This window comes from Microchirus variegatus (genome assembly GCF_963457635.1).
Source record: "Microchirus variegatus genome assembly, chromosome: 9".
In the NCBI taxonomy this organism is placed as follows: domain Eukaryota; kingdom Metazoa; phylum Chordata; class Actinopteri; order Pleuronectiformes; family Soleidae; genus Microchirus; species Microchirus variegatus.
The window spans coordinates 11026072-11053968 of NC_139810.1; the positions used below are offsets into that span (position 1 = coordinate 11026072).

The window sequence follows — 27897 nt, forward strand, 5'->3', positions numbered from 1 at the left end:
TCACATTCTGCCTTTTGTCTGCAAAGACCAGTGGACATCTTCATCGACAGAACACACACACACACACACACACACACACACACACACACACACACACACACACACACACACACACACACACACACACACACACACACACACACACACACACACACACACACACACATTCTTTCTTTCTTAACTTTATTGTTGAATCAGATACGACTGTATAATATATCACTTTCTGCTTTATAAGTGTAATTGTGGATAAGGCAGGAGTCTTGGCAGTGACACTAAAACCTCTCTGAGAAGCTGTTTTGGTGGCTACTTTGTAAAATTAACCACTTATTTTTCTGTACGTCTGAATGAATCAGCAAATAAGACTCCATCTTTGGCTTTCACAGTGCAGATTTCTGCCATCTATGTGTCAAGAAGAAGAAGAACAAGAAGAATAAGATCACGGTCTGCTCTATTTAGAAATGTCTCCATGGTCACTTTCAGTCCAGTTGTAATTTGAGATGAAAAGGTGATGACCAGAAGAACAGATAACTGCCAAACTAAATGGAATTAGCTGCTTAAGTGCCCGACGGGGAGCTTTAACCTTTTAACACCACGGTTTGACAGAAAGATAAAATGCTTTCTCTCTTTCCTCAGACTTATTCCACCCCTGAATCAGCTGGACCTGCTGAGGAATCTGAAGGGCAAGTCATTCAGGTAAACATATGACGGAGCAGTTATATGACTCATGAAGACTCATGAACACTGCCCGAAGCTCATGATGAAATCATAATAATTACACAATGCTTCAACAGTGAAGCAACAATATTGAAATAAAAATGATAGATTTGAAGAAAGAAAGAAAAAACCCTGTTGAACATTATGAATAAGTCTGTGGCTACATCATTCTTGCACATTAAGGAAAATGGAAATAGTGTTGACTGAATCCAATAAAAAGTGATTCAAAGTTGTTATGTTTTCAGAAATCGGACTTGACTTTAATGTAATTGCTAAATGTTAATTGAGAGGCAAGAAAAGAAACTGCTAATTGCATCTTTATGATGAGCTGTAATTATAATTTGCTGTGATCAGTATTTGGGCCACATGGCACTGTTGCCTTACAGCAAGAAGATGCAGGTTTGAGACCTGGTCCGAACAAGGGCCTTTTGGCATAGAGTTTGCACGTTCTCCAGTTTCCTGTCACAGTCCAAAAACATGCTGAGGATAATTGGACACATGTTTTGTGAACTGCCTAACTGTCCAGGGTTTATAGCAGACCTTTCGCTCTATGACAGCTAATGAATGAATAAATAATAATACTTATATTCTATGTGCAATGTGAAATAATGTATGTATTCATGCAACAAACCCACATAGAATTATCAGCTTTATAGTGTCATTTGTTGTGTTGACAGTTTTCAGTATTTAAGCTCCGGTGAATGAATGAATGGATGCTATCTGTTTATTACCAAACATTTTGCAGGCAACATTAGCATTTGGCTGCTAATCCTATTGTATTAGTGCACTTATAGTTGCCTTGGAGTTCAATGCATTTACACTGGTTGCTATGTGTTTATGGAGACATAAGCTAAAGGAGAATATTGTCAGACACAATTTCTTGTCTGTTGAATGTGCAAATTAGCTTCTGTTAGAAGATTCACCATTTAGAATGACATGCAACAATAAAGGAAGTGTATTTGATGGAGAAAATGACAACAAACATTCATGTAAAAGAAGATGATATTTTTTTAACATGGATTTCAGATTTTTGTCAAAATGTTAATATAAACCTTTGGAGCATTTCACTGCATCATCTGCTTTAACAAACACAGCAGTTGTACGGATGTGAATGCATAAAACATGTTAAAAAAGTTAAAATATTTCAGTGTTATTTTCAAAGCTTCTTTCAAAGGCCCATTGTCTAAAGACATTTTAATTTCACATTTAATCCTAACCCTTTTCTCTCTTTTGCTTGTGTCCTAATTCCTAATCCAGCTTAACCACAGAAGCATATAGAGCAGTGCTGATTATAACTCTCTCTGTTTCTTTTCTCTTCGTAGGAAAGAGTCTCAGATAGACATCTCTCCCAGGTCTGTGATCACATCAGTTTTATCTCTCTTCACCTCCCTCTGGCTTCTCTGCAGTTCTGCTGTTAGCTGCTGCTAAGGCACTCTTCTTGGGGGAGTGTGTGTGTACACTATATCTGTGTGTGTGTATGTGTGAGTGTGTGTTAGGGGGCGTGGTGGACGTGGACGTGGCTGTGTGTAAAGTGCCTCCTTCAAGAAGGGTCTTGCTGCATCCACTCACACACGGTGCTCAAAGATCAGCTCACTCTGGCCTCACTCCTGACTGGCAGCTTTATGAAATATTCACCAATAAGCTGTTCCTCGAAACTCTAGCGCTCAGCGTCACCTCAGGATTGAAAAAAAAAAGTTTTTTGAGGAGTCTCGCTTAATTTTTATGACACTGTTTTTGACATAAACAAGTGTGATTATTGACAATGCAGTAACACTTTATTACAACTTAGCAATACAACTTGTAATCCATTTGTTTCAGAAAAATTTAAATTCATTATAAAAACATGGCAAAGGCATTCAACTATTTATTTTTATTATTATTATTGCAAATGAGTTATAAACTAAAGTTATAATAAGGTGTTACTTGCATCACAATATGGCACACACTGCTGTTTGTGTGAATGTATCCACTGCTACTCTATCTTTTTTGTGTCTCCTCTACTGCCCACCACTCCAGTAGTGAAAATGCACACAAAGACAGACTTTGCGGGTGCTGTCCGAGAGCTATTAGGTATAGTTGCTGCAACGATACTAACAACTGCACTGCAAGTCTATGTGTCTCCTTTCATTCCTACCGCTGTTCCTCTTCTTCTTTTAACAGAAGTACAGTGAAGGTAGAGGAATCACACGATAAGGACATTTTGTTGCACAGCGTATGATAAAATCTGATTAATTTACATTTTAGAGGGGATAAAAATTTCCGTCATTGAGCTTCATCCACACATGAAAGGCTTTGTATGCCTAAACACAGAGCTAATATACCCACGTTTTGCCTTTCACTCAGATAAATGTCAGATATGTTTGTTTACCTTCCTGTCACAGTTGATTTATGATTTCTGTTCCGTAACGTCTGCAGTTGATTTGCTTGCTGCCTTTTTTTGCCCAATCAGCCCAGATAGACCCCTGGTGCATATTGCAGAGTCTCTAACAACGCGTTTCTTTGACTGATTCCTGTATATCAGACTGGTGGTGAATTATTTTGCATGATTTGTGTTCACTTTTTGCTCAGAGTGAGACCATAGCTCTTCCTTTTGACACACGCAGTGTCATCGTGCTTCCAATGCATGCTGGCTTGTAGCTTCCTGCTGCTTGCCTGACCCACTGAATGCTCCTATGTTCGTATGTGGACATGGCTCCTTCTGCTGTAGGACATTGCCCATTTTGCATTTCTGCCAAGGTAAGAATTATCAATACGTTAGAGCTTAAAGCATCAAAACAGTAGGATAAACACTTTTAGATTAGTTTAATTAAAGAATCATTTTCCTCTTACAATTTCTAATATATTGAATGTAATAATAAATAGAAAAACATTTCCCTAATAACATTTGCCCTCATTACTTGCTGTTTGTAGTCGTAAGGCCAGCATAAAGGACAAGATGTTTCTCAGTCCTTCCAAGGCTCCTATGATGAAGGGAAAGGCCCAGTCTCCAGGGCCAGAGGAGGGGGCCAGTCCCAGCAAGGTCAGCAAGAGCTGGAGCTTCACCGAGAAGAACAGAGGGCCAAAACACTCCTTCAAGGGCCGCGGTGGCCCCTTACGGCAGAACTCAGAGGGTGAGGCAACTCCACAGCTTCAGCAGAGTACAAGCAAGTGTCAGGGAGCAGAGTAGGGCTGTGATTATATATATGTACATATATATATAAATATATTTTTTTTCTTTTCTTTAAACCAGGCGAGTATTTGACATGTCTTTTTTCATGTTGTTGTGTGAGCTTATATTCCCATATTTGTCCATTCAAACTGAGTTCCTTTCGTAATCAGTGGAGTCGCTTCCCTAGTTGCTAACTGCCATTTCCATCCTACTAACTAAATTCAGTCTTCAAACCAGAAGGTCATGTCCATTTCTTATAAATGGTCTATGGCTGTGACATGTAAAGGTCAATACGATTACATGTGTGTTTAGAGCAAACAGATGTGAGTTCATAGTAAGTATATCATAAACCATGAAGCAATAAACTCAGCATGGAAACTTGCACTGCTGTTTTGGCAGACTTTAAAATTGTAGTAATACACAAGCACTCTGCACGCTAAAGGGAGGGAATAGTACAAGTGAAGTCGACCCTGGGATTTCGCTCCCGCCACAACCCTTAAAGGATAAGTGGTATTGATGATGGATGGATTTCACTTCCAGCATTTACTTAAAACAGATATGAGTGTGACATTTAAATCCCAGGGGAAAATGCCAGTGCACCCATTTCCCTAAATGTCTGCTTTCTACTCCAAGGTAGAAGTTTTTCAATAGTAGGGTAACAGAATGATGAATGATAATACATATGTAATGCTGAGTACTGTTTTCCCAAAATGTTACTCTGCATTCAGCATTCATGTTCAGTCGATACTTACTTGACTTTCCACTGTCGTGAACCGATGTGAAAGAACATATAGCTTTGTCTCATTTAAAGACTCATCATCTCTGTGGTTGTTGTAACTACTCGTGTAGTTTTAGAAGGAGGGTGTTGATGGCATTTATTTAATTGCAAGCCTCTTTAAATGTGCAGAAGCTGTCATGCAGGTAAAGTTGCTTTATAATTTATTTTCTCCTGCATGTTTTTAAACTAAACTGTTCTGAGAGAACACAGAGGACTGTTGGTGTTTCAACGTTGGTGTCCAAATGTTATTTATTCCTTGATCCATGCATCATCCAGGCCACTGTATCACAATCGACTAATATATTGATCTCCTTCATCATTTATTTTTTTTATTTTTAGTCTACAAGTTTAACCAGTTCTCATAAGCAGTTTCTCTTCTCCGCTTCATGGCATGTTAAAGTGCTGATTGAAATGCAGGACGAAGACTTTGGACTGAAGAGTTCTCCAGGTTAGACAAGTCATCATGACATGTCTTCAATAATTACACATGTCATGTTTATTAAATATGCAAAAGAGAAGAGAGACCAGCCTTTACAAACATGAACTAGAAACCATTCAGTGGACTTCACAAGTTCCCATGTTTGGAATTGATTTGTCCACCATTGTCATCCTGCTAGAATCCATAACAAATCTTTTCCCCATGTCTCTCCTCTCCCTCTCTTTGCAGCAATTGAAGGTTTAATAAGTAAGACATTGGATTGATATTTTGCTGGTTGGCTACTATGAGAAAAAAAAATCACCAGACAAATCACTTTCACTAGTCTGAGAATCCTGCATGCTAAAATCTGCTGAGATATGTTCACTTGACATGAACCCTTTTTTATTTGGATTTTGCTGTGTGTGTTATCTGTCATGATGAATGATGACCAAAGGTTCTGAACCATGAGTATAGCTGAAAACAAGCGTGTGATGACTTAGGTATTCATTAGGGTAATTTAAAAAAAAAAAAAAAAAAAAAAGCTCCATACTGGAAATTGATGAGATTGAATAACTGTTAGAAGTTAATCCTGGGTTCAAGTCAAGTGCTGCCAAGATAATCTGAAATTACCCAGAGACAAAATTTCCCAAAACCCTTGCTTTACGTTGCATGAAGAGACCTCACTTTCCCTACCAGATTCTCGTCTGATATCAGATTAACAGAGATTAGACCTTGACACCTTTGCCTGGGTGCTCAGTGCTTCAAAATCTGGCTGAACATGTCAGCAAGGATACTAATCTACACTGTAATTGGTGGTGGGAAGAGAGTACTTGTCATTAAAAGGTTTCAGTAAAGCTTTATTCCATCAGCACTATCCTTCAATTCTGCACCCAGTCTTTTTTTCTGTTGTTCCTCGATGCTCGCTCACTTTCACCCACAAAACTGGCTAACAGTCTTGACGCGTGGTGGTTGAATTTTGCACCTTCAAAGCTTAAAGCAACAGCTCCGCTTTGCTTCTGATGTTGCTGCTGGAACATGTGGAAGTGGTTTGAGGATTCTTCAAGAATGTCCTTGTCCTTGCTCTGTAGAGGCGAGTCTCCCCGGAGAAGAAATCGGTGATGATAAGAGCTGCCACTGTGAGTTTCTCACTCAAGAATTACCTCCAGGATTGAAGGGTGCAATAAGGACAATCTGGTAAGTGTTTGCTTTAATATGCTATGCTGCAGTGTCAGAAGGTTTGGGGTTAGACTTGGATTTGACATGTTTTGATCATCTTTTCAAATCTGTGATTATTTACTTTTACTCATGGTGATTGGTTGATATATACTGAAGCGCATTGCATTCACTTTTTGGTCTCTTTTTCGGAGTAATTTTTTTTCTGATTTACTGAATAGTTTTTTAGAGAGCATTTGAAACAATAAACATTCATTCCTTTGTGAGCTCAATTTAATGGTAACAACATGGAACGGCTTGTTTAGTTTAACCAAGTTTTACTTTGATGTGGTTTTAAGACACTGGGAGATAATCCTGTCTTTAAGTCACATAGATGGTATTGCTATTAGTTTGTCGATTTAAAGCTCACATAGAGTGGTCCTGTTGCACATATATGTTAGTTATGGAGGTCTACTTACATACATTAACTTGTTTTTATGGTCAAAAACCTCCTAGTTGCTGTAAACGAGCCGATAGAAATCCTCTTTTCTGATGGTGTTTCCCAGCCTTGAGATTTGAGACTCAACCCTCTCACCCAGAAGACAGAGTCTTGTGATTGGCCAGTACCTGGAAGTACACCCGCTCTCAGAATCGCAGCTCCCCCCTCTGGAATGATGGATGCACTGCTACTCATTATTAAAAATATCTTCGTCACGACTCCCCGCCGCAGTCTTCCGGTCTAGGTCCGCTTTAACGCAGGCACCTGAGGACGGTAGATAGTTGATGGGGTATGTGCGCGCAGGAGTCACCAGAGGTACATGGGAGTCCCTTGCAGGTTGGAGGTTCTCGTGAGTGTTCAAAGTATCTCGATAATTCAGAAATAAATCTAGAATAGCACTCAGAGAGCTTGGTCCTTCAGTTTGAATTAAATAATAAATAAACATTTTCATTGTCAAATTCTTTAAATGGACCTGGATGCTTCCATTTTCACATTAGGAGAGACAACTGTAAAGTCGTACATGGAAATAATGTTTTACGCTGTGTGTCTTTCCTTAGTGTCATGAAGTTCCTGGTGTTTAAGAGGAGGTTCAAAGAGAGCTTACGGCCTTATGATGTCATGGATGTGATAGAGCAGTACTCTGCAGGTCACCTGGATATGCTTTCTCGCATAAAGAACCTGCAGTCCAGGCAAGTACAGGTTTACTATAAAGTGTGTTTGAGCTTGTTAAACCAGAGCCACACTGTGTTATGTTAAAGTAAATGACATTGTTATTCCACGGTGAACCTAAATATGTGGGCAGGATATGGAGGACACAAAGACATGTTTTCTTTAAGAGTTACGACCTTCATATTATATTATGTGTAATGTTTGTGGTGTCCCTGGATACACACATGTTGTGACACATGTCATTGATTTGCCTGTTTCATTTGCTGAACCACATGTGCTGTATTCAGACTTAAGTTTAAAATCTGTACTCTTTAAATATAAATGACTATAGCATTGATGTATAATTCACAATGTTTTCTATATTAGTTCCCCTTCCCACAAATGAGTTCCTCTCATCCAGGTGGCCCCGAAGGTCAAACAAACATGTTGGGATAAATATATTCCAACAGTGAAATACATACACCTCTCATCCACAACGCAACGTCAGACTCACTGTATGTTTTGAATGTGTGGAATATATTGAGACTTGTTCTCCATAGCTGATGTGATTCCTATGTTGCTTCATTTTGTGTTTGCACTCATATCGTCTCTGTGTGCCTTGCCAGGATAGATATGATTGTGGGGCCCCCTCCCCCATCAACACCTCGCCATAAGAAGTCCACTGAAGGTCCTAGGTTAGGTTAATAGACTGCACCTTTAGAATGACCATTTTACCAGTATTAATGCTACTTATACCACAGATCAGATATCAAAGAGGTTACATGCTGCCTTATTATTTTCTTATTGATGGGACCCCATTTGAGTTCATGCCAGGTGACCTGCTTCATTGAGCTGAAGGAAATATGACATATGGAATCATTGTTAACCCTTTAACACCGAGCGCATCACAGACGGCGCATTACGTGACGGTTTATGCTATCGGAAAAAACCCCAACATCCTACGGTTTCTGAAGAAGTTGCATGTGGTTATTTTGGTAATTTCACTCACGCTGTTGCAGGAAGATGGAGAATCAGCGTCTTTGACGCCTGTTTTTTTGCAAATTGAGACAAAAACTCAAATTTCAAATTTAACATGCAAAATCTGGTGTTCTTGTACAACTGGATGTTTTTTATTTATTTATTTTTAATTGATATAACTTTTAGTTTTCCCTTCATTTTTAAATGAATACACATTTTTAACATGCAGTAAATTCTAAATAACGGAAAAATGGGCAAAAGCACTTACCTGTATGTCACTGGACATTTTCTGGCCCTTTTATGGTTAAAATAAGCAGACTCCAGGCAGACAATTTGAGGCTTAGGTGTTAAAGGGTTAAACACCAAATATACATTGATGAACTGCTTGATGTACAACATTTTCTCCATGTTGTATTCCAACTCTTTATATCAAGGTCAAAAAAGCTTTCTCGCTGAATGCTAATGAGCCATGTCATATGGCCTCACTCAACAGGGGTTTGTCAGTGCTAGAAGCTTGTTCTCACACTGGAAAGACATAGTGAGAACCCCTGCCCCCTCGTAGGATGCACTGGAAATGAAGCATGATGCACAACAAAAGCATGCTAAGTGATGCATTTTGACCTGAGACAAAAATGACCCCTGTGTTCACCTCTTTGTTTTTAATGAAGCCTGTCTAATCTCATAAAGCATGCATCTACACTGTCCTCCTGAAATCAATACTTCCAGTGTCATTCATTCATTCATTCATTCAGAAAACATGTACTTGATAAATATCATTCACTCGAATGCTTCACTTGCTTATATCCCCATGTAAAAGTAATTCACATCATAGCATCATGGACTTCTTAAGTTAAAGATTAGACAAAGTTTGTTTCAGACCAGAGTGTTTTTTTTAGTTTTTTTTTTAACATCAAATTCTCAAATTCTAGAGTCGACCAAATAGTTGGCAAAGGACCTAAAGCTGAAGGAGAAGCAGAGGACCTAAGCATGATGGGACGTCTGGTCAGAGTGGAGAAACAGGTTGGAATTCTGCGCTGTAAAAGTTATATCCCACTTAAAGATTTTTTTCTGCCGTTATTTTGGTCTTTGTGAACAGAAAGAATGTAATGTATTTTTTGTCCATCTGAAAACAGGCTCTGTCAAGCAAAACTATCAGACCTGTTTGCAGCTGTCTTGCTTTACTAGTGCAACCTTACTGTTGCCTATGTCTCTCAGTATTGTGATGTGACATTTATTTATTTGTAAAAATTACGCGCTGTGTTTCAAGTTTTTTTTTTGGACTTTTCAGTTTTTTCATTGTGTTTCTTATTTTCCCTGCAGGTGGTCTGTATGGACAGGAAACTCGATTTCCTGGTCAGTGTGTATCTGCAGCGTATGGGCGTCCCTCGCTCTGAAACAGAGGCCTTTTTCAACTCCAAAGAGCCGTATCCAGCCCCACCTTACCGCAGCCCGGAGGAAAGCAAGGTAGAGAAGGAGGGAAAAGAGGAGGTGAAGGAGGAAAAGGAGGTGAAGACATGCTCACCTGCAGATATCCCATGCTCTGAAGGGTCATTGGAAAAGAAAGATCCTTTACTGGGTCTGTCCATGGCAAAGTCAGTGGGTACCCCCTCTGGGAGCAACAGCCGCCCCTCTACCTCTTGGCAGCACCAGCTGCAGCATCCACTCAGCCAGCCTGCATGGAACAGCAGCGTGGCCAACACCCCTTCACCAGTTGGTGGCAGCGGTGAGCACTCACCATCGCTGTTCCGCCTTCCTCCTCCTCCTGCTCCGGTTCACGACCGTTCTTCCTCTGGTCTTGGTGGCAACAGCAGAGAGAGCGGATCCCAGAGCAGGAGGCGCCACAGGAGGCAGAGGTGTCAGCAGGATGCCATCGCTGTGGAGAGCGACACATCTCTCTCCATTCCATCTGTTGACCACGAGGAGTTGGAGCGTTCTTTCAGCGGCTTCAGCATCTCCCAGGCCAAGGAGGATTTCTTTGGGCCTTCATTCTTTGGAGGTCCAGGAGCAGGAGCAGGGACTGAAGCCGGACCTGGACCTTCACTTTGTGCCAGAGTCAGACCCTTCATAGCAGAAGGCGAATCAGACACAGACTCTGACCTCTATGCGCCTTCACCTCTGTCCTTCACTGGAGATGTCTCCTGTGGAGAGAGGGGTTGGCCAGGATTGAAGTAGATTTGTGGTGTAAGATGAGTGCTTCAGTTGCCAACAAGAGACCTATCATGAGACTGTGGAGCCAAATGACTGATTGTTAATGCTGGGGATGCAGTTTCAGACGGTTGGTGACAGTGAATGGTTGTGTTTAGTTGTTATTATGGAAGATGGTAAAAAAAACAAAACAAACTGATGTTCTTATATATAAAAAAAAGAGGTTTTCCTTCTCACATTTTATGTTTGTGATGTTACACTTTCCAAGCAATGCATAATTACAGTTACATTCTATTTGCATTGCATTCTTTTCCTTCCTTTTTTAGTTGTTTTTGTTCTTAATGACAGACACATCTGTGGGAGTGTGGTGAATGGCACGTGTTATTCAACACTGATTTGTCAAGGAAACGAGAACATAACTTTGCTTTCTGTGTGTGCTGAGTGCATTATCTTCTGTTAAACACTGACCACTTTAACTTTGAAACAGTGGCAGTTAGTAAAGCAAGATTGTTAGTCTTATCATGTGGTTAGCATAGTGTCTTGATAACTTCTATACCTTTGAATGACTTAAGGTGTTATGATGCCAAAACTTTAGCGATTAGATTCTTGCAGAGTAAAAAAAAAAAAGTGCTTGCTTTTCAGCATCATTAATTCAGCCTGGTGTTTACTAAATACGTGAGATAAACTGCCCTCAAAGTATTGCAGATACTTCCCTATTAATAAAGCAGTGATCGTCCTGCATGGCATGTTAAATGGTTGATTCGAGGACTGTGTTCAGCAGGCAACAAAAACCAAACAACAGTGGCAAAAGTCAACACAAAAACCCAGTTTTTATTCTGTACAGACAAACAGAGTAGTGACTAAAAGATCAACGTAAAAATTAGCATGCGCGACTGGTTTCAAGCTACATTGTGTTAATTTGAATTCCGATCATGTGAGGTCAGCCTGAGCTTGTTCATCCCAAAGGTTCTTCTTTTCTGGGAAACCATGTCGAGGCAGGTGTTTATTAGCACATACAATATGTATGGACATTAGCTCATTTGTTTTATATTGTTTTACACAATGAACAGTGCTGGTTTTAGACTTTAGAAGTAAATCATTATGAGAAATAAAGGCATTTTGGCTGCAATGCATATGTTGAGCCTTTAGATTCAGTCAGTTCTGCACTAAATGAGGAAATGCAATAAGAATCAAGAAAGGCAACCAAGCGCTGTCCTTTACAAACATCAACATGGCCTTATTTTTCACACCAAAAATCCATTGTTTTATAAGTAAAAACATGAGCAATCTAATTTTATTTTATTCTTAAAATTTCATGTACTAGTTCAGGTGTTATGGGCCTCATGTCCTCAGAGCAGATGTTGGTATTTACAAATGTAGCCACCTAAGGCTAAAATCATGGGATTTACATGTGAAACACAACAGGTTTTGTTGGAACAAGTCCTATAAAAACAGATTCAACACTGAAATATGGACATGATAATGGAAAGGAAACATAAAGGCTGTTCAGACACAATCCATATTTTTCAGAAAAGAGGCATCAAACCTGCTGACGGGGTCTGTTCGCTCCAACATGAAACAGCACCATCATGTATCTGCACCGTTTTCTTCTTCAATAATAAAACTTTGTACATCACTGAAGAGCATTCCTTTGTTACACCCTCTCTCTCTCTCTCTGTATGCCTCTGTCATTTATGCAATGCTGAGATGGCCAATGACTGTTATAAGCAGCCTTGTGGTGTAATGATGGACTTGTAGCACTAGATGGCAATCAAGAACTTCATTTGAAAAAGTGCTTCTAAATAGATCGACAGATAACACACACTACATTATCTTCAAAGAAGTGAGAGAAAACAGAAATGAAAGACCATGTGTACATTCTATTAACATAAGTATCAATTAGACATGAGGCTCACTAAGATTTGACAAACCACCAGTTACACTTATTTTTATTCATGGCTCCATATCGCCTGATCACTAAAGCATTATAAACCACTGATTAAAGGACCATTATGTAAGCTTTTGTTTAACTCTGGCCATTAGGGTTGAAAATGGATACTGCTATCCAGCTTAAAAACACTGGGTAGTATTGTTCTCTTCTCCCCAGATTCAAAGAGCTTGTGTGGGTTGCCAGATCGTTTTTTGAAAGACAGAAGCACTATAAAACAGAGCTGCATTTATACCAGGTGTCACACTGGCTTTATACACTACTACACAGACATTACTGTCCATCTTATTTTTTTATAAACATCAATTTAACTATCTGGTTACTTTTCAGAACAATGGCCTTTCTGCATGGAATTTGCATGTTCTCCCAGTGTGTGTGTATTTTCTCAGGGTTCTCTGGCTTCCACCCACACTCCAAAAACATGCAAGATGGGGATTAGGTCAATTGGACACTCTAAATTGACCAGAGGTGTGAATGTGAGAGTGAATGGTTGTTTGTCTCTGTTTTGTTGCCATGCGATGAACTGGCGATCTGTCCAGGGTGTGACCCAGCCTAGCACCCCGCGTGACCCTCATGTGGAGGATAAAGTGGTAGAAAATGGATGGATTACTTTTCATGTGCCAGCAAAAAGGGGGACATTGAATGTGAAAGTGTTTGTCACATGATGAGGCAACGATACTCCACAAGACAGAGAGAGAGAGAGAGAGAGAGACAGGGGGGTATCACTGGTATCTGTCTTCAGATTTCTCTCCACTTTCAGCCACCTACTTTGTTCAGATGCATTGTCAATGCAGATGCTTTTCTTTTTCTCATGTTTGAGAAAAGTAGCAAGGCCTTTTAGATTTGAGTGTTGCACATTTGGACCCAGAGCTTCAGCTCGCTGAGTTCAACTCACTCCTTTGGCAACTCAGGTGTTGAAATGCTACAAGCTGCATTACATGGTTGGACATTGGTGAGTGGTACAAGAGTTCAACAAAACAAAATAGAGTTTGCGGAATATACTGGAATATACTGGCTGTATCTTTATCATAGTTATCAGTGAAACTAGTATTTAAATCTAACACATTTCCTTGGTACTCTTGCATTTGCAGCAAGAAGAGCCGGGTCGGAATAAGGGCCTTTCTGCATGGTGTTTGCATGTTTCCCCCGTTAGCGTGTGTGTTTTCTACGGGTTCTCTAGCTTCCTACCACAGTCCAAAACATGTAATATGGCGATTAGGTAAATTGGACACTCCAAATTGACCATAGGTGTCTGTCCAGAGTGCTCTTATAGCCCTATGTCAGCTGAGATTGGCATAGCACCTGCAGCGACCCTCATGTAGAGGATAAAGTGGTAGATAATGGATGGATGGACATTTCCTTATTTTCTGATGAAGTATTGAGGACATGGTTTGGGTTAACCTTAACATTGTACCTGAAATATTTCCACAAAGTCTAAGAACCTTGCTGAATAAATGAGTGAGGACAGTGATAATGGACCAGTGTCAAAGCTGTTGGCTGCAGTTGAGACTGAAAGTTCCTAAATATCAAAATTTGGAAATATGGGGCCAAACCCAAACAAAGATAAACAACAAACGACCAAAGAATTGTTACAGAAATGTAGCCTGCCCTCACTTTATCATTAACTGCGTATGTGTGTCACACATTGAGTTGTTCACTGCTATTGTCTGACAGCATATATTTCACAACCTGTTTAACAGCCATTGGTTATTTTAAATGTAAATAAAAATGGAAGAAAAGAACGCTTCCACGCCCTGTGCTCATCCCTGGGTCAGGCAATTTGTTAAGTGTGGTGAAGCCATGATTTTATTTGAAAGGGTGATATAAATACAAATTGATTGTCTCATTAGTATAAGTCAAATGACGGCGACACAGCACGAGTAAAGCTTATTTACTCTGAGAAGCACTTGGAGAATTGCAGATGTGTCCACCAAAAGCACAGACCAGAGGACAAGCACCCAGTGTTTGAAAATGAATCTGTGTGGCAGCGATGTGCATGCATTTTGTAATTGATTTCAGTAATTGACAAGTAAATCCATCCATTGCTCTTATTCTCCACATGAGGGAGTCAATCTGAGCAGAAAGTCGGTGTAGACCTCGAACAGGACAACCAGTCCTTCACAGGGCAAACATACAGAGAAAAACAACCATTCACTCTCACACTCACACATATGGGCAATTCAGAGTGTCCACTTTACCTCTGCATGTTTTTGAAGTTAATTGTGCAATTCCACATGGCTCCGTGCTTGCTTGGGCCTATACGTTTTACTTTATATATGCTTCCTTTAGGGAACATTATAAGAAAGCACAACATACACTTTCATTGTTATGCAGATGACACACATATTTATCAATGAGGCCAGATGAAATAAATCAGGTTGTTCAACTCTAGGAATGTCTCAGAGACATTAAGTCCTGGATGACATGTAACTTTCTACTTTTAAACTCAGAAAAAAACAGGTCAATATACTCAGCCCTAAAGAGAAAAACTCTCTGACCACATTGTCACTTAAGATGACACCACCATGGCTTCCAGTTCCACTGTGAGGAACCTTGGAGTTATTTTTGACCAGGACTTGTCAGAACAGCCTTCTTCCCCTTGCGAACATTATGAAAGTTAGAAACATCAAGTTGTTAGAAACAACAAGGATGCTGAAAAACTAGTTCATGCCTTTGTCACATCTAGACTAGATTACTGTAATGCCTTATTATCAAGATGTTCCAACAAGTCTGTTCAAAACCTTCAGTTAAGTCAAAATGCTGCAGCACGAGTTCTGACAGCAATTGGAAAAGAGAGACCATATAACTAGTGCTAGCTTCTCTACACTGGCTCCCCATATAATTTACAGTATAATGCAATTTAAAATCCTCCTCCTCACGTACAAAGCACTTAATGGTCAGGCCCCTTCATACCTGAAAGACCTAGTTTTATCTTATCACCCTAATTCCAAAATTCAAGCTTACTTGTGGTTCCCAGAGTCAGAATGGAAGGCAGAGCCTTCAGTTACCAGGCTCCTCTCCTGTGGAACCAGCTCCCAATGACAGTGGAGGTGGACGCTCTCTCTGTATTTAAAGTTAGATTTAAAACATTCCTTTTTGATAAAGCTTATAGTTAGAGATGGCTCAGGGAAAACCCTGAACCATCTCTTTAGTTAGGCTGCTATAGACCTCGACTGTTGGGGGAATTCCTGTGGTGCATGCTCTCTCTCTCTCTCTCTCTCTCTCGCTCTCTCTCTGTTGTCTATGTACAGTGCCTTGAGATGATGTATGTTGTGATTTGGCGCTATACAAATAACATTGAATTCAGGGAGGAAACCAGAGAACCAGACAACCCATGCACACATGGGGAGAACATGCAAACTCCATGAAGAAAGGCCCTCGTTCCACCTGGGTCACAAACCTGGGTCTTTTTAATGTAAAGCAACAGTGTTTGCCACTACTAAAAAAATCCACATTTAAGCACAACATCAAAGTTGGACTAAGGCTTTTGCTATGGATTATGAATTATTGCAGAAAGTAACAACAACTGAATCCATGAAATTGAAAGGTTTCTCATGAAATGTCTCATGATTGGGATTTCCCTTCTCACACTGTCATTCCGTTTGAGCTCATCTGCACACAGATGAGAGATTTGTATTTAAACAGTGCCATTAGATAGAGGTGGGACACTTACCCTTTTGTGATGAATGAAAAGAGCCAAAAATCAATGTAACCATTAGTGATCTGACTGTTACGAGTAAACTGTCGAGTGAGAGGACAAAAACTGATGGACGGTATGCATTTTGGTAATGGCATGTGAGTGCCCCGTGTTTCACCAGTGAGCACAAATACACAAACGTACAACTTAACTACTCCAGCCTTTTCACCTTTTCATAAGAACACATTACAGAGATGCCCTGCAAAATGATTGCACATTAAATGTATAAATGCAGCAAATGACCCTCATGCACATGCAGTCCTTCAGATTGAATATAAAGCCCTCATGTGCTGGAGATGACTTTCAACGTTTACAGCTGAGAGGCAGAAATGACTCTGTGTCCTTGACACCAGCTGTGTTTGCAGGGATGATCTCCATGGTCTCCATGTAAGGATTTTATTTATGTACAGTGTTAGTTGTAGCCATCAATGTCAACCAAGAGCAGACATGGGTGACCTTCGCCTCGCTCTCTGTGACACACAAACAAAGACGTGTGGGTCCATAATAAGCCCGAGTTTGGGAATTAACGACTGTGTAAATAAAATTGGTGGATTTAGATTCATTACACGCTGCATTTCAGACAAAGGCTCAACAATATGTTGGTAGGTCCACATACTGTACAATAAATATTTATGTGAGTAAACAGTGAGTGATGTGACCTGACTCATACTCATATACAGTATATATATACAGTATACATACATATATATATATATAAGTATAGGTCCATACCATATAATGTCTCCTGCAAGAGAATAATACCTTGGATAAAACAGAATTGAGTACACACAGCTCATCATTAATCATCAGACAATCATTGATCTTAGCTCCCTCTGGGATTCTGCTCTAAGTAAACCTCGTCATCCATTTATCACACTGGAGGAAGGGTGTAACAATTTTATTGACACATAACCTGACTTGAGTAATTAGCCTGATCAACAAAGTCACAGCAGTTTATTCTCGCATGTGAAGAGAGAGAAAAAGGTAATCAGAAGTATACAAAAATACAAAAAACCCCTGCATATTTGTAAGAATGAAGAGACAGTTCAGTCAAAGAGGCCAACATGGCCAAATGGACTCACAGTGCAACAAGCCAGAATAAAGTGATTATTGTTGAGGAGGTGCTTTAAAGACACATTTTAAAGACGCATAGGAAACACAGATCTGCATATGTGCAGTTTTGGTTTTCTTATGCGAATGTCTGCTGTTATTCTTCTTTCAGTCATTCAAATATTGAAGAAGAAATCTTTTATTTTGTGTGGCCCTTTTATTATTTTTTATACTTGCTCAATACTACACAACCTTCCTGTTCACAAAACAAAAAATGTCTTCAGAACGTGCAATCCCTCACCTGGCCACCAGATGGACAGATGATCCTGAGCCTACCGTACCCACACCAGCACACCTGGGAGTCGTTAGCTCAATCAGGCTCTGTAGCATAAATAGCAGCCGCTCACCACCGCCTGTAACTGGTTTTAAAGACATGCAGCATCGTTGTGGATTTGTTTGCCTGTTTGAACGTATTACCTACATTCTGACAAAGTAAGTCTGCCTTTCTCTCTGATTTTACCTACTCTGCCAGTGTCTGTATGTGTGTAAATGTACATGAGCTATAAAACCGACGTGTATCACCAGTTAGCTTCGTAAGCTTCATCTAGTGGAGCTGAGGAATTTTGACCGTTGTACATAGAAAACGAAACAAACAACTAAAGAAATAAATACATTATTATATATCCATATATATTCATTATTATTATAATAATTATTTTATCTCCGGCTCAGCTTAATCTAATTTGACTATACCAGTGTATGAAGTGTTTGTGAGGAAGAGGAGAATGACAAGAGAGCAAATTCTACCACTTGTTTAAAGTCGAGAGCGGTTTTTGTTCGGCCTATTTAAACTAGAGCTGCAACTAATAATTATTTTCGTAATCGATTAATCTGTCGATTACTTTCTCGATTAATCGATGAATCGTTTGGTCCATAAAATGTCAGAAAATGTTTAACGTTGATCTGTGTTTGTCAAAGCTGAAAATTATGATGTTCTCGGAGGTCTTGTTTTGTTCACAAACCAAAATGATTCAGTTTTAATGATTTCTTTGTTATGAGGAGCAAAGAAACCAGGAAAATATTCACATTTAAGAAGCTGAAACAATCAGAAATCTTGTTTTACTGATGAAAAAAGCTTCAAACCGATCAATCGATTATCAAAATAGTTGGCGATTAATTTAGTAATCGATTAATAATCGATTCATCGTTTCAACTCTAATTTAAACCACTGTATTTTAATGTTGATAATAATGTTACTTCGAGAACTCAATATATTTTCTCAGGTGGTACTTGATATAAAAAAGTTTGAGAACCACTGATTTATTATTAATGGAACCTTCAAAAATGTCTAAATACACACATACCAAACTAAAATTATTGCCACAGTTGACGCATTTCTGTGAATGCATTCGGGCTAAAATAATAAATAAATAAAATATGAACGTTCTCACAGCACAAAACTTGAGTCTGACTGTACAACTAGATATTTATTATACTTGCATGAGACTTTTGCTGCAGTATGCGTCACTGTTTCACAAAGCCATGGAAACAAAAAAACCTGTGTGCTGAAGTAAATTTTTAGTGGCACTGAAGACATTTCTGTAATATTTTGTCATCTTCACATGTCTATAATGCTATTCATTAACCCCAACAAAGCTTCTGTGAGATCAGTCTTACTGGAGAGACAAAAAGAAGTGACGGTTGGCAGAAAGTGAAGGTTGGTCCTTGATTTGCCTGCTGCAGATTTGTTGTGAATACATGGCAATGACAGAGACGCGATTGCTTTTCAGCTGTGAAGTGAAATGGATTTTCATTATGTTGTTAGATAATGGTTTATATTTAATGCATTTCTTTTATGCCATTGCATCTCCTGGATTTCAGGGACAAATGAAGTTAAAAGTTGGTTTCAACTTAAACATGAAATAGGAAGTGCACGGTTGATATCTTTACTGGTCAGGCTGAATGAGAACAACTGTCATTAGAGAGAATTTTCAAAACTGTAAACAACAAATTGACATTGACAGATCTTGAATTAATTACTTTGTGATGAACTAGTGATGACACTAAATGAGATTCTCATGTTTATCATCAGACTGATCACAGGTCTGCTTTAGTTCATTTCAAAAAGGCAGATGGTTTATCCTGAAAATTCAGGACACAGAATGATTTAAATATAAATGAATTACTTGTGCACAACATGAAATAGTATAGCAATTGTTACAAGCTATTCCATATCATATACATTTGGCTATGTAATGTTTGAGCATTGACTGTAAAAATATACACTAGTTCTAATACTACAGTACTATAATACTGCTGTGATAATTATTCTGATAGTGTAAGAACTGCACTTCCATTTTTTGCAAAGCATTTACATCAACGGAGCTATAACGGGAATCAGCGAAACAATGGAGGGAGTTGCTGAGTCAATTAGGGTCACTGTGTGGCTCAATAAATCCTTCTCAGCAAAATGAACAAAACATAATTGAACTCAAAGTGGACGACAACAACGATAATGCTGCTAAAGCAGAAAGGAGTAAAGTTTTTAGCTGGTTCGCTGTTTATTTTAGAGGAACATTAATTAACACCCTTTAAGTTATTCCTGAGTGCACATCATTGCACTGCAGGGAAAAGGACCGACACTGCTCATGTTCAGCCTCATGGAGATAAAGTGGCTGTGTAGAAATGGTCGTAGTATGAGGATAACCTTCATGTCTGTCTGACCTACACAGGAAAATAGAATTCATCATGATCCACAGATTGCCAAACCAGTCATACTGATGCCGTTGTAGCTGACACAAACCGTTTTTGACAGACACATTATCATCAGAATGTAGATATTTTCAGAACCTCAATTTGTTAGATCGAGGTAACGTAATCTAAGGCTGCAGTCCTGCAGTATATCACATTCATGACAGTTTATGGTAAAACTGTTTTGATTTACCTTGTGCAGCCTGTATTGTGTCCCAATGATGAACTGTTTCACTTTATAGGGACATGTGTCTGTTATTGTGTCCACTCCATCTGAATGTGTGGTTATATGCTCAATAACAGAAACATCTCTCAACCTCCAGAATGCAATGAATAATGCAGCAGCTACAAACTGACATCCTTCAAAAAGACAATACATATGCCTATATGCTCTTGTATAGTTTCAGGATATGGAGAGATGGAGCTTATAGTAGGACTCTTGTTCAACTGTGTTACTTATAGCAACGTGTTGCTAATAACTTGACAGGTCCGTGTATGAAATTTCATGGGAGGAAAAATTATGAACCTTATTTCTCCATGGGGGGAAAAATCAGTCCCCTCTACATGATGTTTAGGAAACAAAGTTGCCCACCGAACACCCGTGAACAGATGAAGACAGAGCTGTCAGTAAGATTACATCCATTCAATGATTAGCATTCAGTGGGAGTAGCATCGCTGATCTCAGACCGTCTTGGGGAAGCTTAGTTGCGGAGGGTCTTGGACATGGAGAGAGGCGGTTTAACCTCTGTGTTTTTGCGTACAAATGTGTGACACCACTGTCTGATTACAGCTGCCGAGGGAAGCTGCTTAGCTATATCCACAATTCCAGCATCATCAATGACGTCAACTAGTTCCTTGAATCACTCCCGTGTGCCTTCGGAGAGTTTGAGTTGAAGTCAGATTAGAGGCTCCATCTTTGTAGAAATGGGCAAAAAAAAATCACAAAATGAGGGAAGAACCAGAGGTTGTAAATAAAAATGGACTTGGTCAAATATCTAAGTGTCTGAAACCTGTATCCTGCATTGTCATCATGTGGAAGTCTGTGACCAAAATGAGCGTAATGCTTATTATTATATATTATATTCATGCCAGAAAACTGTTTTCTGAGGAGTATATGGTTTGAACTCCTAATTTCATGTCCTCTTAAATCCAGCATGATGTCCATTTTAGTGGTAACTTGCTTGCAGGTATAGGTTGTCATGCAGCTTTTTCCTTTAACCAACACTAAACTTAAAAGCTCTAAAGGTGCATTATTAATCAGGAGAAAAACACATGGAGTGTATAAGTGAGCATCACAGGTTGATAATTACCAGGTGACGGACAGTGACAGTTCGTCTTCATACTTGAATAGAAAATAATTAGGTAGTTTGATGTCTGCTGTTACATTGGCAACATCCCAGATGCAATTAACAACTTGGCACAGGGTAAACTGTGTGTATGTGTGTGGTGACCAAGCCTCATTCTTGTGATCAAGTTCTGGAGAGAGACATGGTCGCTGTATATTGGATTGGCATGTGTTAAAACGAAAGCCCCCAGAGCCAGGATGAGCTTTTCCATGGCATTGTTTGAATGAGGTGAGGTCTAAAGTGAGAGACATGAGCAGTGGTGTGGAAGTGGAGATTTCGTTCTTGAGTACCAATGTGTAGAAATGGGGAAAGTTGAAGGTCAAAGGGAACCAATCATCCGTTTTAAAGGAAATAATCTGTGACACAATTGTGAGTGAAATAAGCGCTGTCTCAGGTCTATGACAAGCTCATGTTGGGGAGAATGTCAAGGCAAAAAAAGAGAAGGAAATTCAAGGTTTTGAAATGACTCTATCATGCAGGAAGGATGAAAGTGTGTATATTAAAGTGTGTGAAGAGTGAGTCTGTGGAGGATTGCACTCCGGAAGAAGGTCACAAAGAAGCTGGTGTTGGTGAGAGCAGACAGAACGTGAGGTGGATTGTAGATGCAGGACAACTTACAGTCAAGGGACATAAATTTTACTGTGGTGGCATTGACTGAGGTGAACTTCCTGGTGAGATGACAACATGCACGCACGCACGCACGCACACACATACACACACGGTGGCGATATAACACACCGTATTTGTGTCATAGAGAAACATGTTATAATGTCCATGTTAAGCATACAACATGCACAATGAGTGGTTCACTCTTGCAATAATGTTTGTTGATTTTCTTTTTAAAAAGAAGAAAAAAAAACGACTTGCAAACTATAACCAGTCGGTGTCTACAAAACACTATCCAGTTATTAGCTTGAGGTAGGCAACAGAAAATGACGTTTAAATGACCATGTGGAGGGAAACTCTCACCACTGTATGTCAGTTAAAGGCTTGATGCCAATACTATGGACAACAAATGTGTCACAAATCAACACAGGTGGTGTCATGGGTTCATAACATGTGGGTCAGTGTTGTCGTCAAGAAAAAGGAACATTAAACGCTAATATTGGCAATAGGGGATGTAAAGTTTAAGCGCTTAATGGATGAACTGATAATTCATTATTCGCTGAAAGGAATGGTGGCCAGGGTGAAAGGTCAACATTACTTAACCTGACACTCTGGAACTAATTTGTGGAGCAGGAATAGTAAGCAGAGGATGCCAAGTTGACCTTTTTTGCACTTTGTATTTATGATGTCAAAATAAAAATTATTATTATGACATTAATGCCTAAACTCCACGTATAAGGAGTAGAGTGCATAATCTTTGTGGATTAGATCTTTCTGTCACCTGATTTTATTTCACAATAAATCCTCTGGGAGTTGACAGAATTCATACTGATAATGATTATATGATGAAGGTGAACAGTGAATCTAAACAGTCCAGTGTTTCTTCTTCTCACAGTTGTTTCAGTTGTGGTTGGTGTCCTTAATCCACAGCACAGCATGTTTTTGCCTTATAATCAAGTTCATCTCTTTGGTGTTAATTATTGATGCCAGAAAGCAGTCCTAACAAAACTCTTTAACTATTTAAGTTCTAGACATAATTGTGATCTCTGGATTGGATTTACCACACAAGAAAGTGCATGATGTTAATGCAGAAGGGATGCAGGTGTAGTGTGCTAGGGCCGTCTGTCTGCACCAGGTAAGTGCTAGGACAGAAGATGCTCTTGGAAGAGCTGGGTTTTCAAGAGGTTCTTGTAGATAGATGGGGACGCCCCTGTTCTGGTAGCACATGGTAGGTCATTCCACTAGCTTGGAACTACACTTAAAAAGCCAGGATTGTCTTGCTCGGTGTTGGCACCACCAGACAACAATCTTTTGATGAACAGAGTAGTCAAGGGGTAACATAAGCCTTTAAGGAAAGCAGAACCTGAAGCGTTAGTTATTTAGGAAATGGTTGGTTGAATAAGATATTGAGGTGCCATGTAATGAGCAACTCTTGCTGGCAACAGGTCCCACATACAGATGTACAATTTGGCCAGATTTTCAGGCTCAAATGCAAACATTTTAGTAACTGAAACAACAAAGGTAAATCCAAAGAAGATGAAAGCTACTTGTATATTCTTAAGTCTTTAATTAAAATGTCAGTTAAGTATGACCTAACACATTCCCAAGTCCCTGCCCCACATTCTACCTGGCAGATTAAAGGCAGTGCTGTGAAGTGAGCCTCTGACCACAGTGGGTGGTGAGTGACAACACGACAGGGATCCCCAGGAAGTCTTGTCACGCTCCGCAACACAATTATCGCTCATCAATCTTTAATATTTCATCCATCGTATCCATCTCCGCCGACAGGGTGGTATTCAACTTGCAATTATTGTCACAGCTGGCGTCCAAAATGGAGGAATAGGATCATCTGCTCCAAAAATTACTGAGATAAAAAAAATGGAACGAAACAAAGAATGTGTTCTGATCCGTTTTTCTTCTTACGATAGGACAGTTTAAACACTATGGTTCCCTTAGTAGAACAGATTTGATTGCAAAACTGATCCTATAGTTCATCAGACTTTGAAAATATTCCTTAATTTCATTGAGTCACATTAACTTGTTTTGTCCATAATTCTATACTGGTAGTGAACTGATTTATTTTACTTTTTACGCTACTAAGCAGCTTAAGTAGATTATTCAGTAACAATATACTGTATATCAGGATATGATTTTCCTTATCAATATAACATGTCCAACATTATTAAACACAACACCTTTTAAAACCACAATAAACTGGTTTCTTTCATTGGGGAGTAAATCCTAATAATCAATCTTGTCTTGACTAATCTTGATAACGTTTTTTTCCCCCGATCGCTCCACCCTGCTCGTCCTGCAGCAGCTGTAATTATGCATCATGCATCCTTAATTGTAGCTACTTGTTTTTTTTTTTTGCTCCTTGAGATTAACAGTGACGACAGCTTGAAACTATGTGAATATATGTTGAGTGATTTTTTTACCTTTTCAGCGTGGATTACAAACATCTATATTTTCCAGTGGTGTAAAAACCCTTCCGGTGCTTTGCCCTGGCTGCAGTGGTCTCTTCCCATAATTGCAAGGAGACGAGAGCACATGCTTGATTACCTCTGGCAATATAAGGAATGCACAACACAGACAGATAATTTATGACACCCACATCTTGTGTTGCCGTGGTGCTAAATGACAATCAACAAGTGATGCTTTACGCTCAACTATAAATTAAATGGTGGGATGGAGGCATCTTGGGTGGGAACACCGTGATGAAGTAGCATAAATCTGACTCTACTTACATTAGGAAGCACTTACATTAGTGCAGCGGGCAAAACGACATGAACCCCTGTCTCTTACCTACAAACCAACCTACACAATTTAAATGTATTGCTCAGTGTCCCTGTTTACTGTTTGGCCAGAGTCTCTTTGTGCTTTGCTTTCCTGTATGTGTCTTCACTCGTACGCTGTTATTATTATTGTTGACGTAAAAAGGGACAATCTTATTTTTTCTTTCTTGCTGATATTTCAACATGTGTTCAATTTACCTTCGACATTATTCAGAAATAATTCTGAGTCTTATTTAAAACTCGAAAGATTAAAACTTTAATCCTTTGAACCAGAATGTAAGACTGGTTTTGTCGTCCCACTGGGGGAATAAGACAATTGTTAAACAGTTGGCACTTCAGTTGGAACAACTTCCATTAAATTAAAAGTGCCACTGGATAATAGCCTGAAGGCATGAGTGCATGCCCAAGTCTTGTCAAATGAATTAAGGGCTTTAGTTAAACAGCACTCAGGATTAGCTTCACTGTGCAGGAACTTTGCATGACTGAAGATGGACTGATTGTCAAAAGCCGATTGCCTTATCTTTCCTGCATGAGCAAAGAAGCCAGGACGGATTGGAAATGTTGTATTTTATATATGAATATGTGATTTGTACATATTTCTATATTTGATTTGGTCATTTGTCACTCTATGAAGTTTCTGTTTCTCAGAAGAACAAAAAGTCACATTTATCTTCGAAGAATATGTAGAGGCATTGACAGGAACCCCAACCCCCACTGGACCTCACATGGTGACCTTAACATCAGAGGAATGGCATTAGTCTGTCAGGCTGCACTTAAGTATTCCCCATTTAATTAAAGCGATCAAAAACACAGAGCTCTTTAAACCAGGCCACCAGTAGGCATTAGTGAAAGACTCAGTGGGCAACAATAGGAAAAGAGAACAAGATTATTAAAAGAGAATTAATGCTGATTCTGTTGTCCTCTGCAATTCAATAACTGTGATGCCTGTCCCGGAAAAAAAAACAATTTTCTTGTTCATTTTCACCTGTTAGGGCCAATTGAAAGACGACATCACCACAGTAAATGAATTATGCTTCGCTGTGTAATTTATCAACAGCCAGAAAGACGAGAACTTTTTACAAAATGGTCTGAAGAGATAATGCCAAAAGTGTATGGTCTGTCATTCAAAACTGCAGCCTGGCTTGTTTATAAGGAATTCAGGTTCACATTTGCATGACTTCCTAGGTTGTTCTCTAATGTCAGGATGTAATGTTTGTACTCACACAGTTGGGTGTATAGTGTATGAAAATACTTGGTGAGCGATTACAATGTTTCCATTATTTGGTTCGTAAATAAGCCCTGATGTTTTACAAAATAATCATCATATAAAATACAAATGCATAACAACATAATGATACTCACCCATAACACCTGCAGTGTTCTCGTTACTTAACTTGGCTTGGTACCACATGGGAGATTTACAGTTGAAGTCCCTTTTAAAGGCAGGGAACCTTGGCTTTTCTTTTATTTAATCTTTTTTCATAAGCATCCTGAGTTAAAAGGGTGGAAAACGGGAAGCTGGGCTGAGAAAAAAAAATACAGCAAGGTGCAATAATGAATACATCGGATCTCTGTAGAGTGACAGAAATTACCTTGAAGTATTTACATGGAAAACTTCTAAATTCTTTGGAAAGGAGCTTCAGTGCTTATTTAATCTCTCTAGCATAGGGTGCACTGGGTCTATGAATGGGATTGAAAGCTCATTTGGCTTTTCCTCCTGCATGAACAGCAGCTTAGGCAAGAGTTTGTTTGGATTTAACTACTGAAATGGCACATCAGCCAAAAGATGCTGCTTATCTGTAACTGTGTGAGGTAATTGTGTTCCAATTTATGGAGGTTCTTTTTCTTTAAGTCCATGCTAGAAAAGTCAAACTGTCAATTGAATGCTTTATTGTGCGATCTGATTCAACTTGGCAGTTCCTAATGGATTTATGATATGTGATGCTGCTATTAAATGTGCCTATTCATGATACCAACCTCCTTCTTTGTAGACACAACTCTTGGACATAACATTGCTTGTTTTGAATTTACAGTTTATGCCAAACCTTGTTTATTTTGGTTTGTGTTGAGGCATTCTAACAAAGTTCTATTCTGTTCTAAGTAAATGATATACTATAACAGGAGTGTATCCTGAAGAACAAGCAGTGTTTATATATTGTTTAACCAACCTATATCATAATTTTGTTTCTCTTGACAAAATATTAATTTGACCATTGTATATATACAGTATATAAAATCTTATTTTGCAGTAGAATGTCCACTTGTGGTTTTGGCATACGATACAAAAACTGATGACCATAACACAATATTTACCTGCCTGAATTCCTTTTTTGTCCAAAACCTAAGCAGAGGTGGGGCTGTGATTGTCTGGTTTTGTGTGTCTTAGTTGCTCTCTTTTGTTTGGTTCATTTATGTGAACTGACATGATTGCGTCAAACTTCACCCAAAGCCTTCGCCATCAGCTTTAATTCAGTTACTGCTTGGAGACAAACTATTTTTGTCCACTGTACTGCAGGAGTAGATTCAACTATTGGCACCTTTCAGAGGTGAAAGGCCACCCAAAAGCTGCAGTATGGGGTTTTTAGAGTGAAGAATAGTCAAGATCTTTATTCAGCCAGCATCGGATTCTGTATTTATGCTGTTATGTTGTTTATGCATTCTGTGAATGTTAAAAACTAGGAAAACAACACTAACATGAAAAACAGTCCTCACAATTAGGGTCTGGAACTGTCACCAATCCACTTTAGACTCTCTGAAACATGATGGTTTCAAGCAAGCGCATACACTGAAGGAAATATGCTTCACTCATACATGGAACAGCAATGAAAACCGTAAGTACATCTGACAGAAAAATGACAGCATTGAGCTGGCAAAATTTAATTAAACATTTTCTTGACTGTGACTGCTGTCTACTTTCCATCATACTAATGAAAAGATGACCACATAGTGGACGATGTAGTCCATTGTAGGATTGTTAAAAATCAGGTCACGCAAACACATTCAGCAACGCACTGTGCACACACTCCCCTGACCCTCCTTAAACTGAGGAGATGACAGCAGGTTTGATTTGGGGAGACAGGCTTGGATGGATAGTGACCCAAAGAGGGACAGTAGTGAAAGGAATAGTGACAGGAAGTAAAAGTTAGGACAAGTGTGGGTGGAAGGTTTTCAGAGCCAGTATACTGTTTGTTGCAAAGGTTTTTGTTGAAGTTGTGTGTGGGAGT

The 27897-nt window shown here is 39.2% G+C and overlaps 1 protein-coding gene across 1 annotated transcript; it reads left to right on the forward strand.

Moving 5' to 3' along the window:
- Positions 1–497: 497 nt before the first annotated feature.
- Positions 498–10507, forward strand: LOC310931801 (potassium voltage-gated channel subfamily KQT member 2-like; the record flags this gene model as incomplete). The annotated part of the gene is made up of 11 exons (XM_083895030.1): positions 498–505; positions 634–693; positions 2037–2066; positions 3625–3824; positions 5041–5088; positions 5308–5325; positions 6147–6252; positions 7267–7398; positions 7984–8034; positions 9265–9355; positions 9656–10507. 11 exons carry the CDS (start codon positions 498–500, stop codon positions 10505–10507), a joined length of 1596 nt encoding a protein of 531 aa, XP_083751156.1.
- Between the last annotated feature and the right edge of the window lie 17390 nt (positions 10508–27897).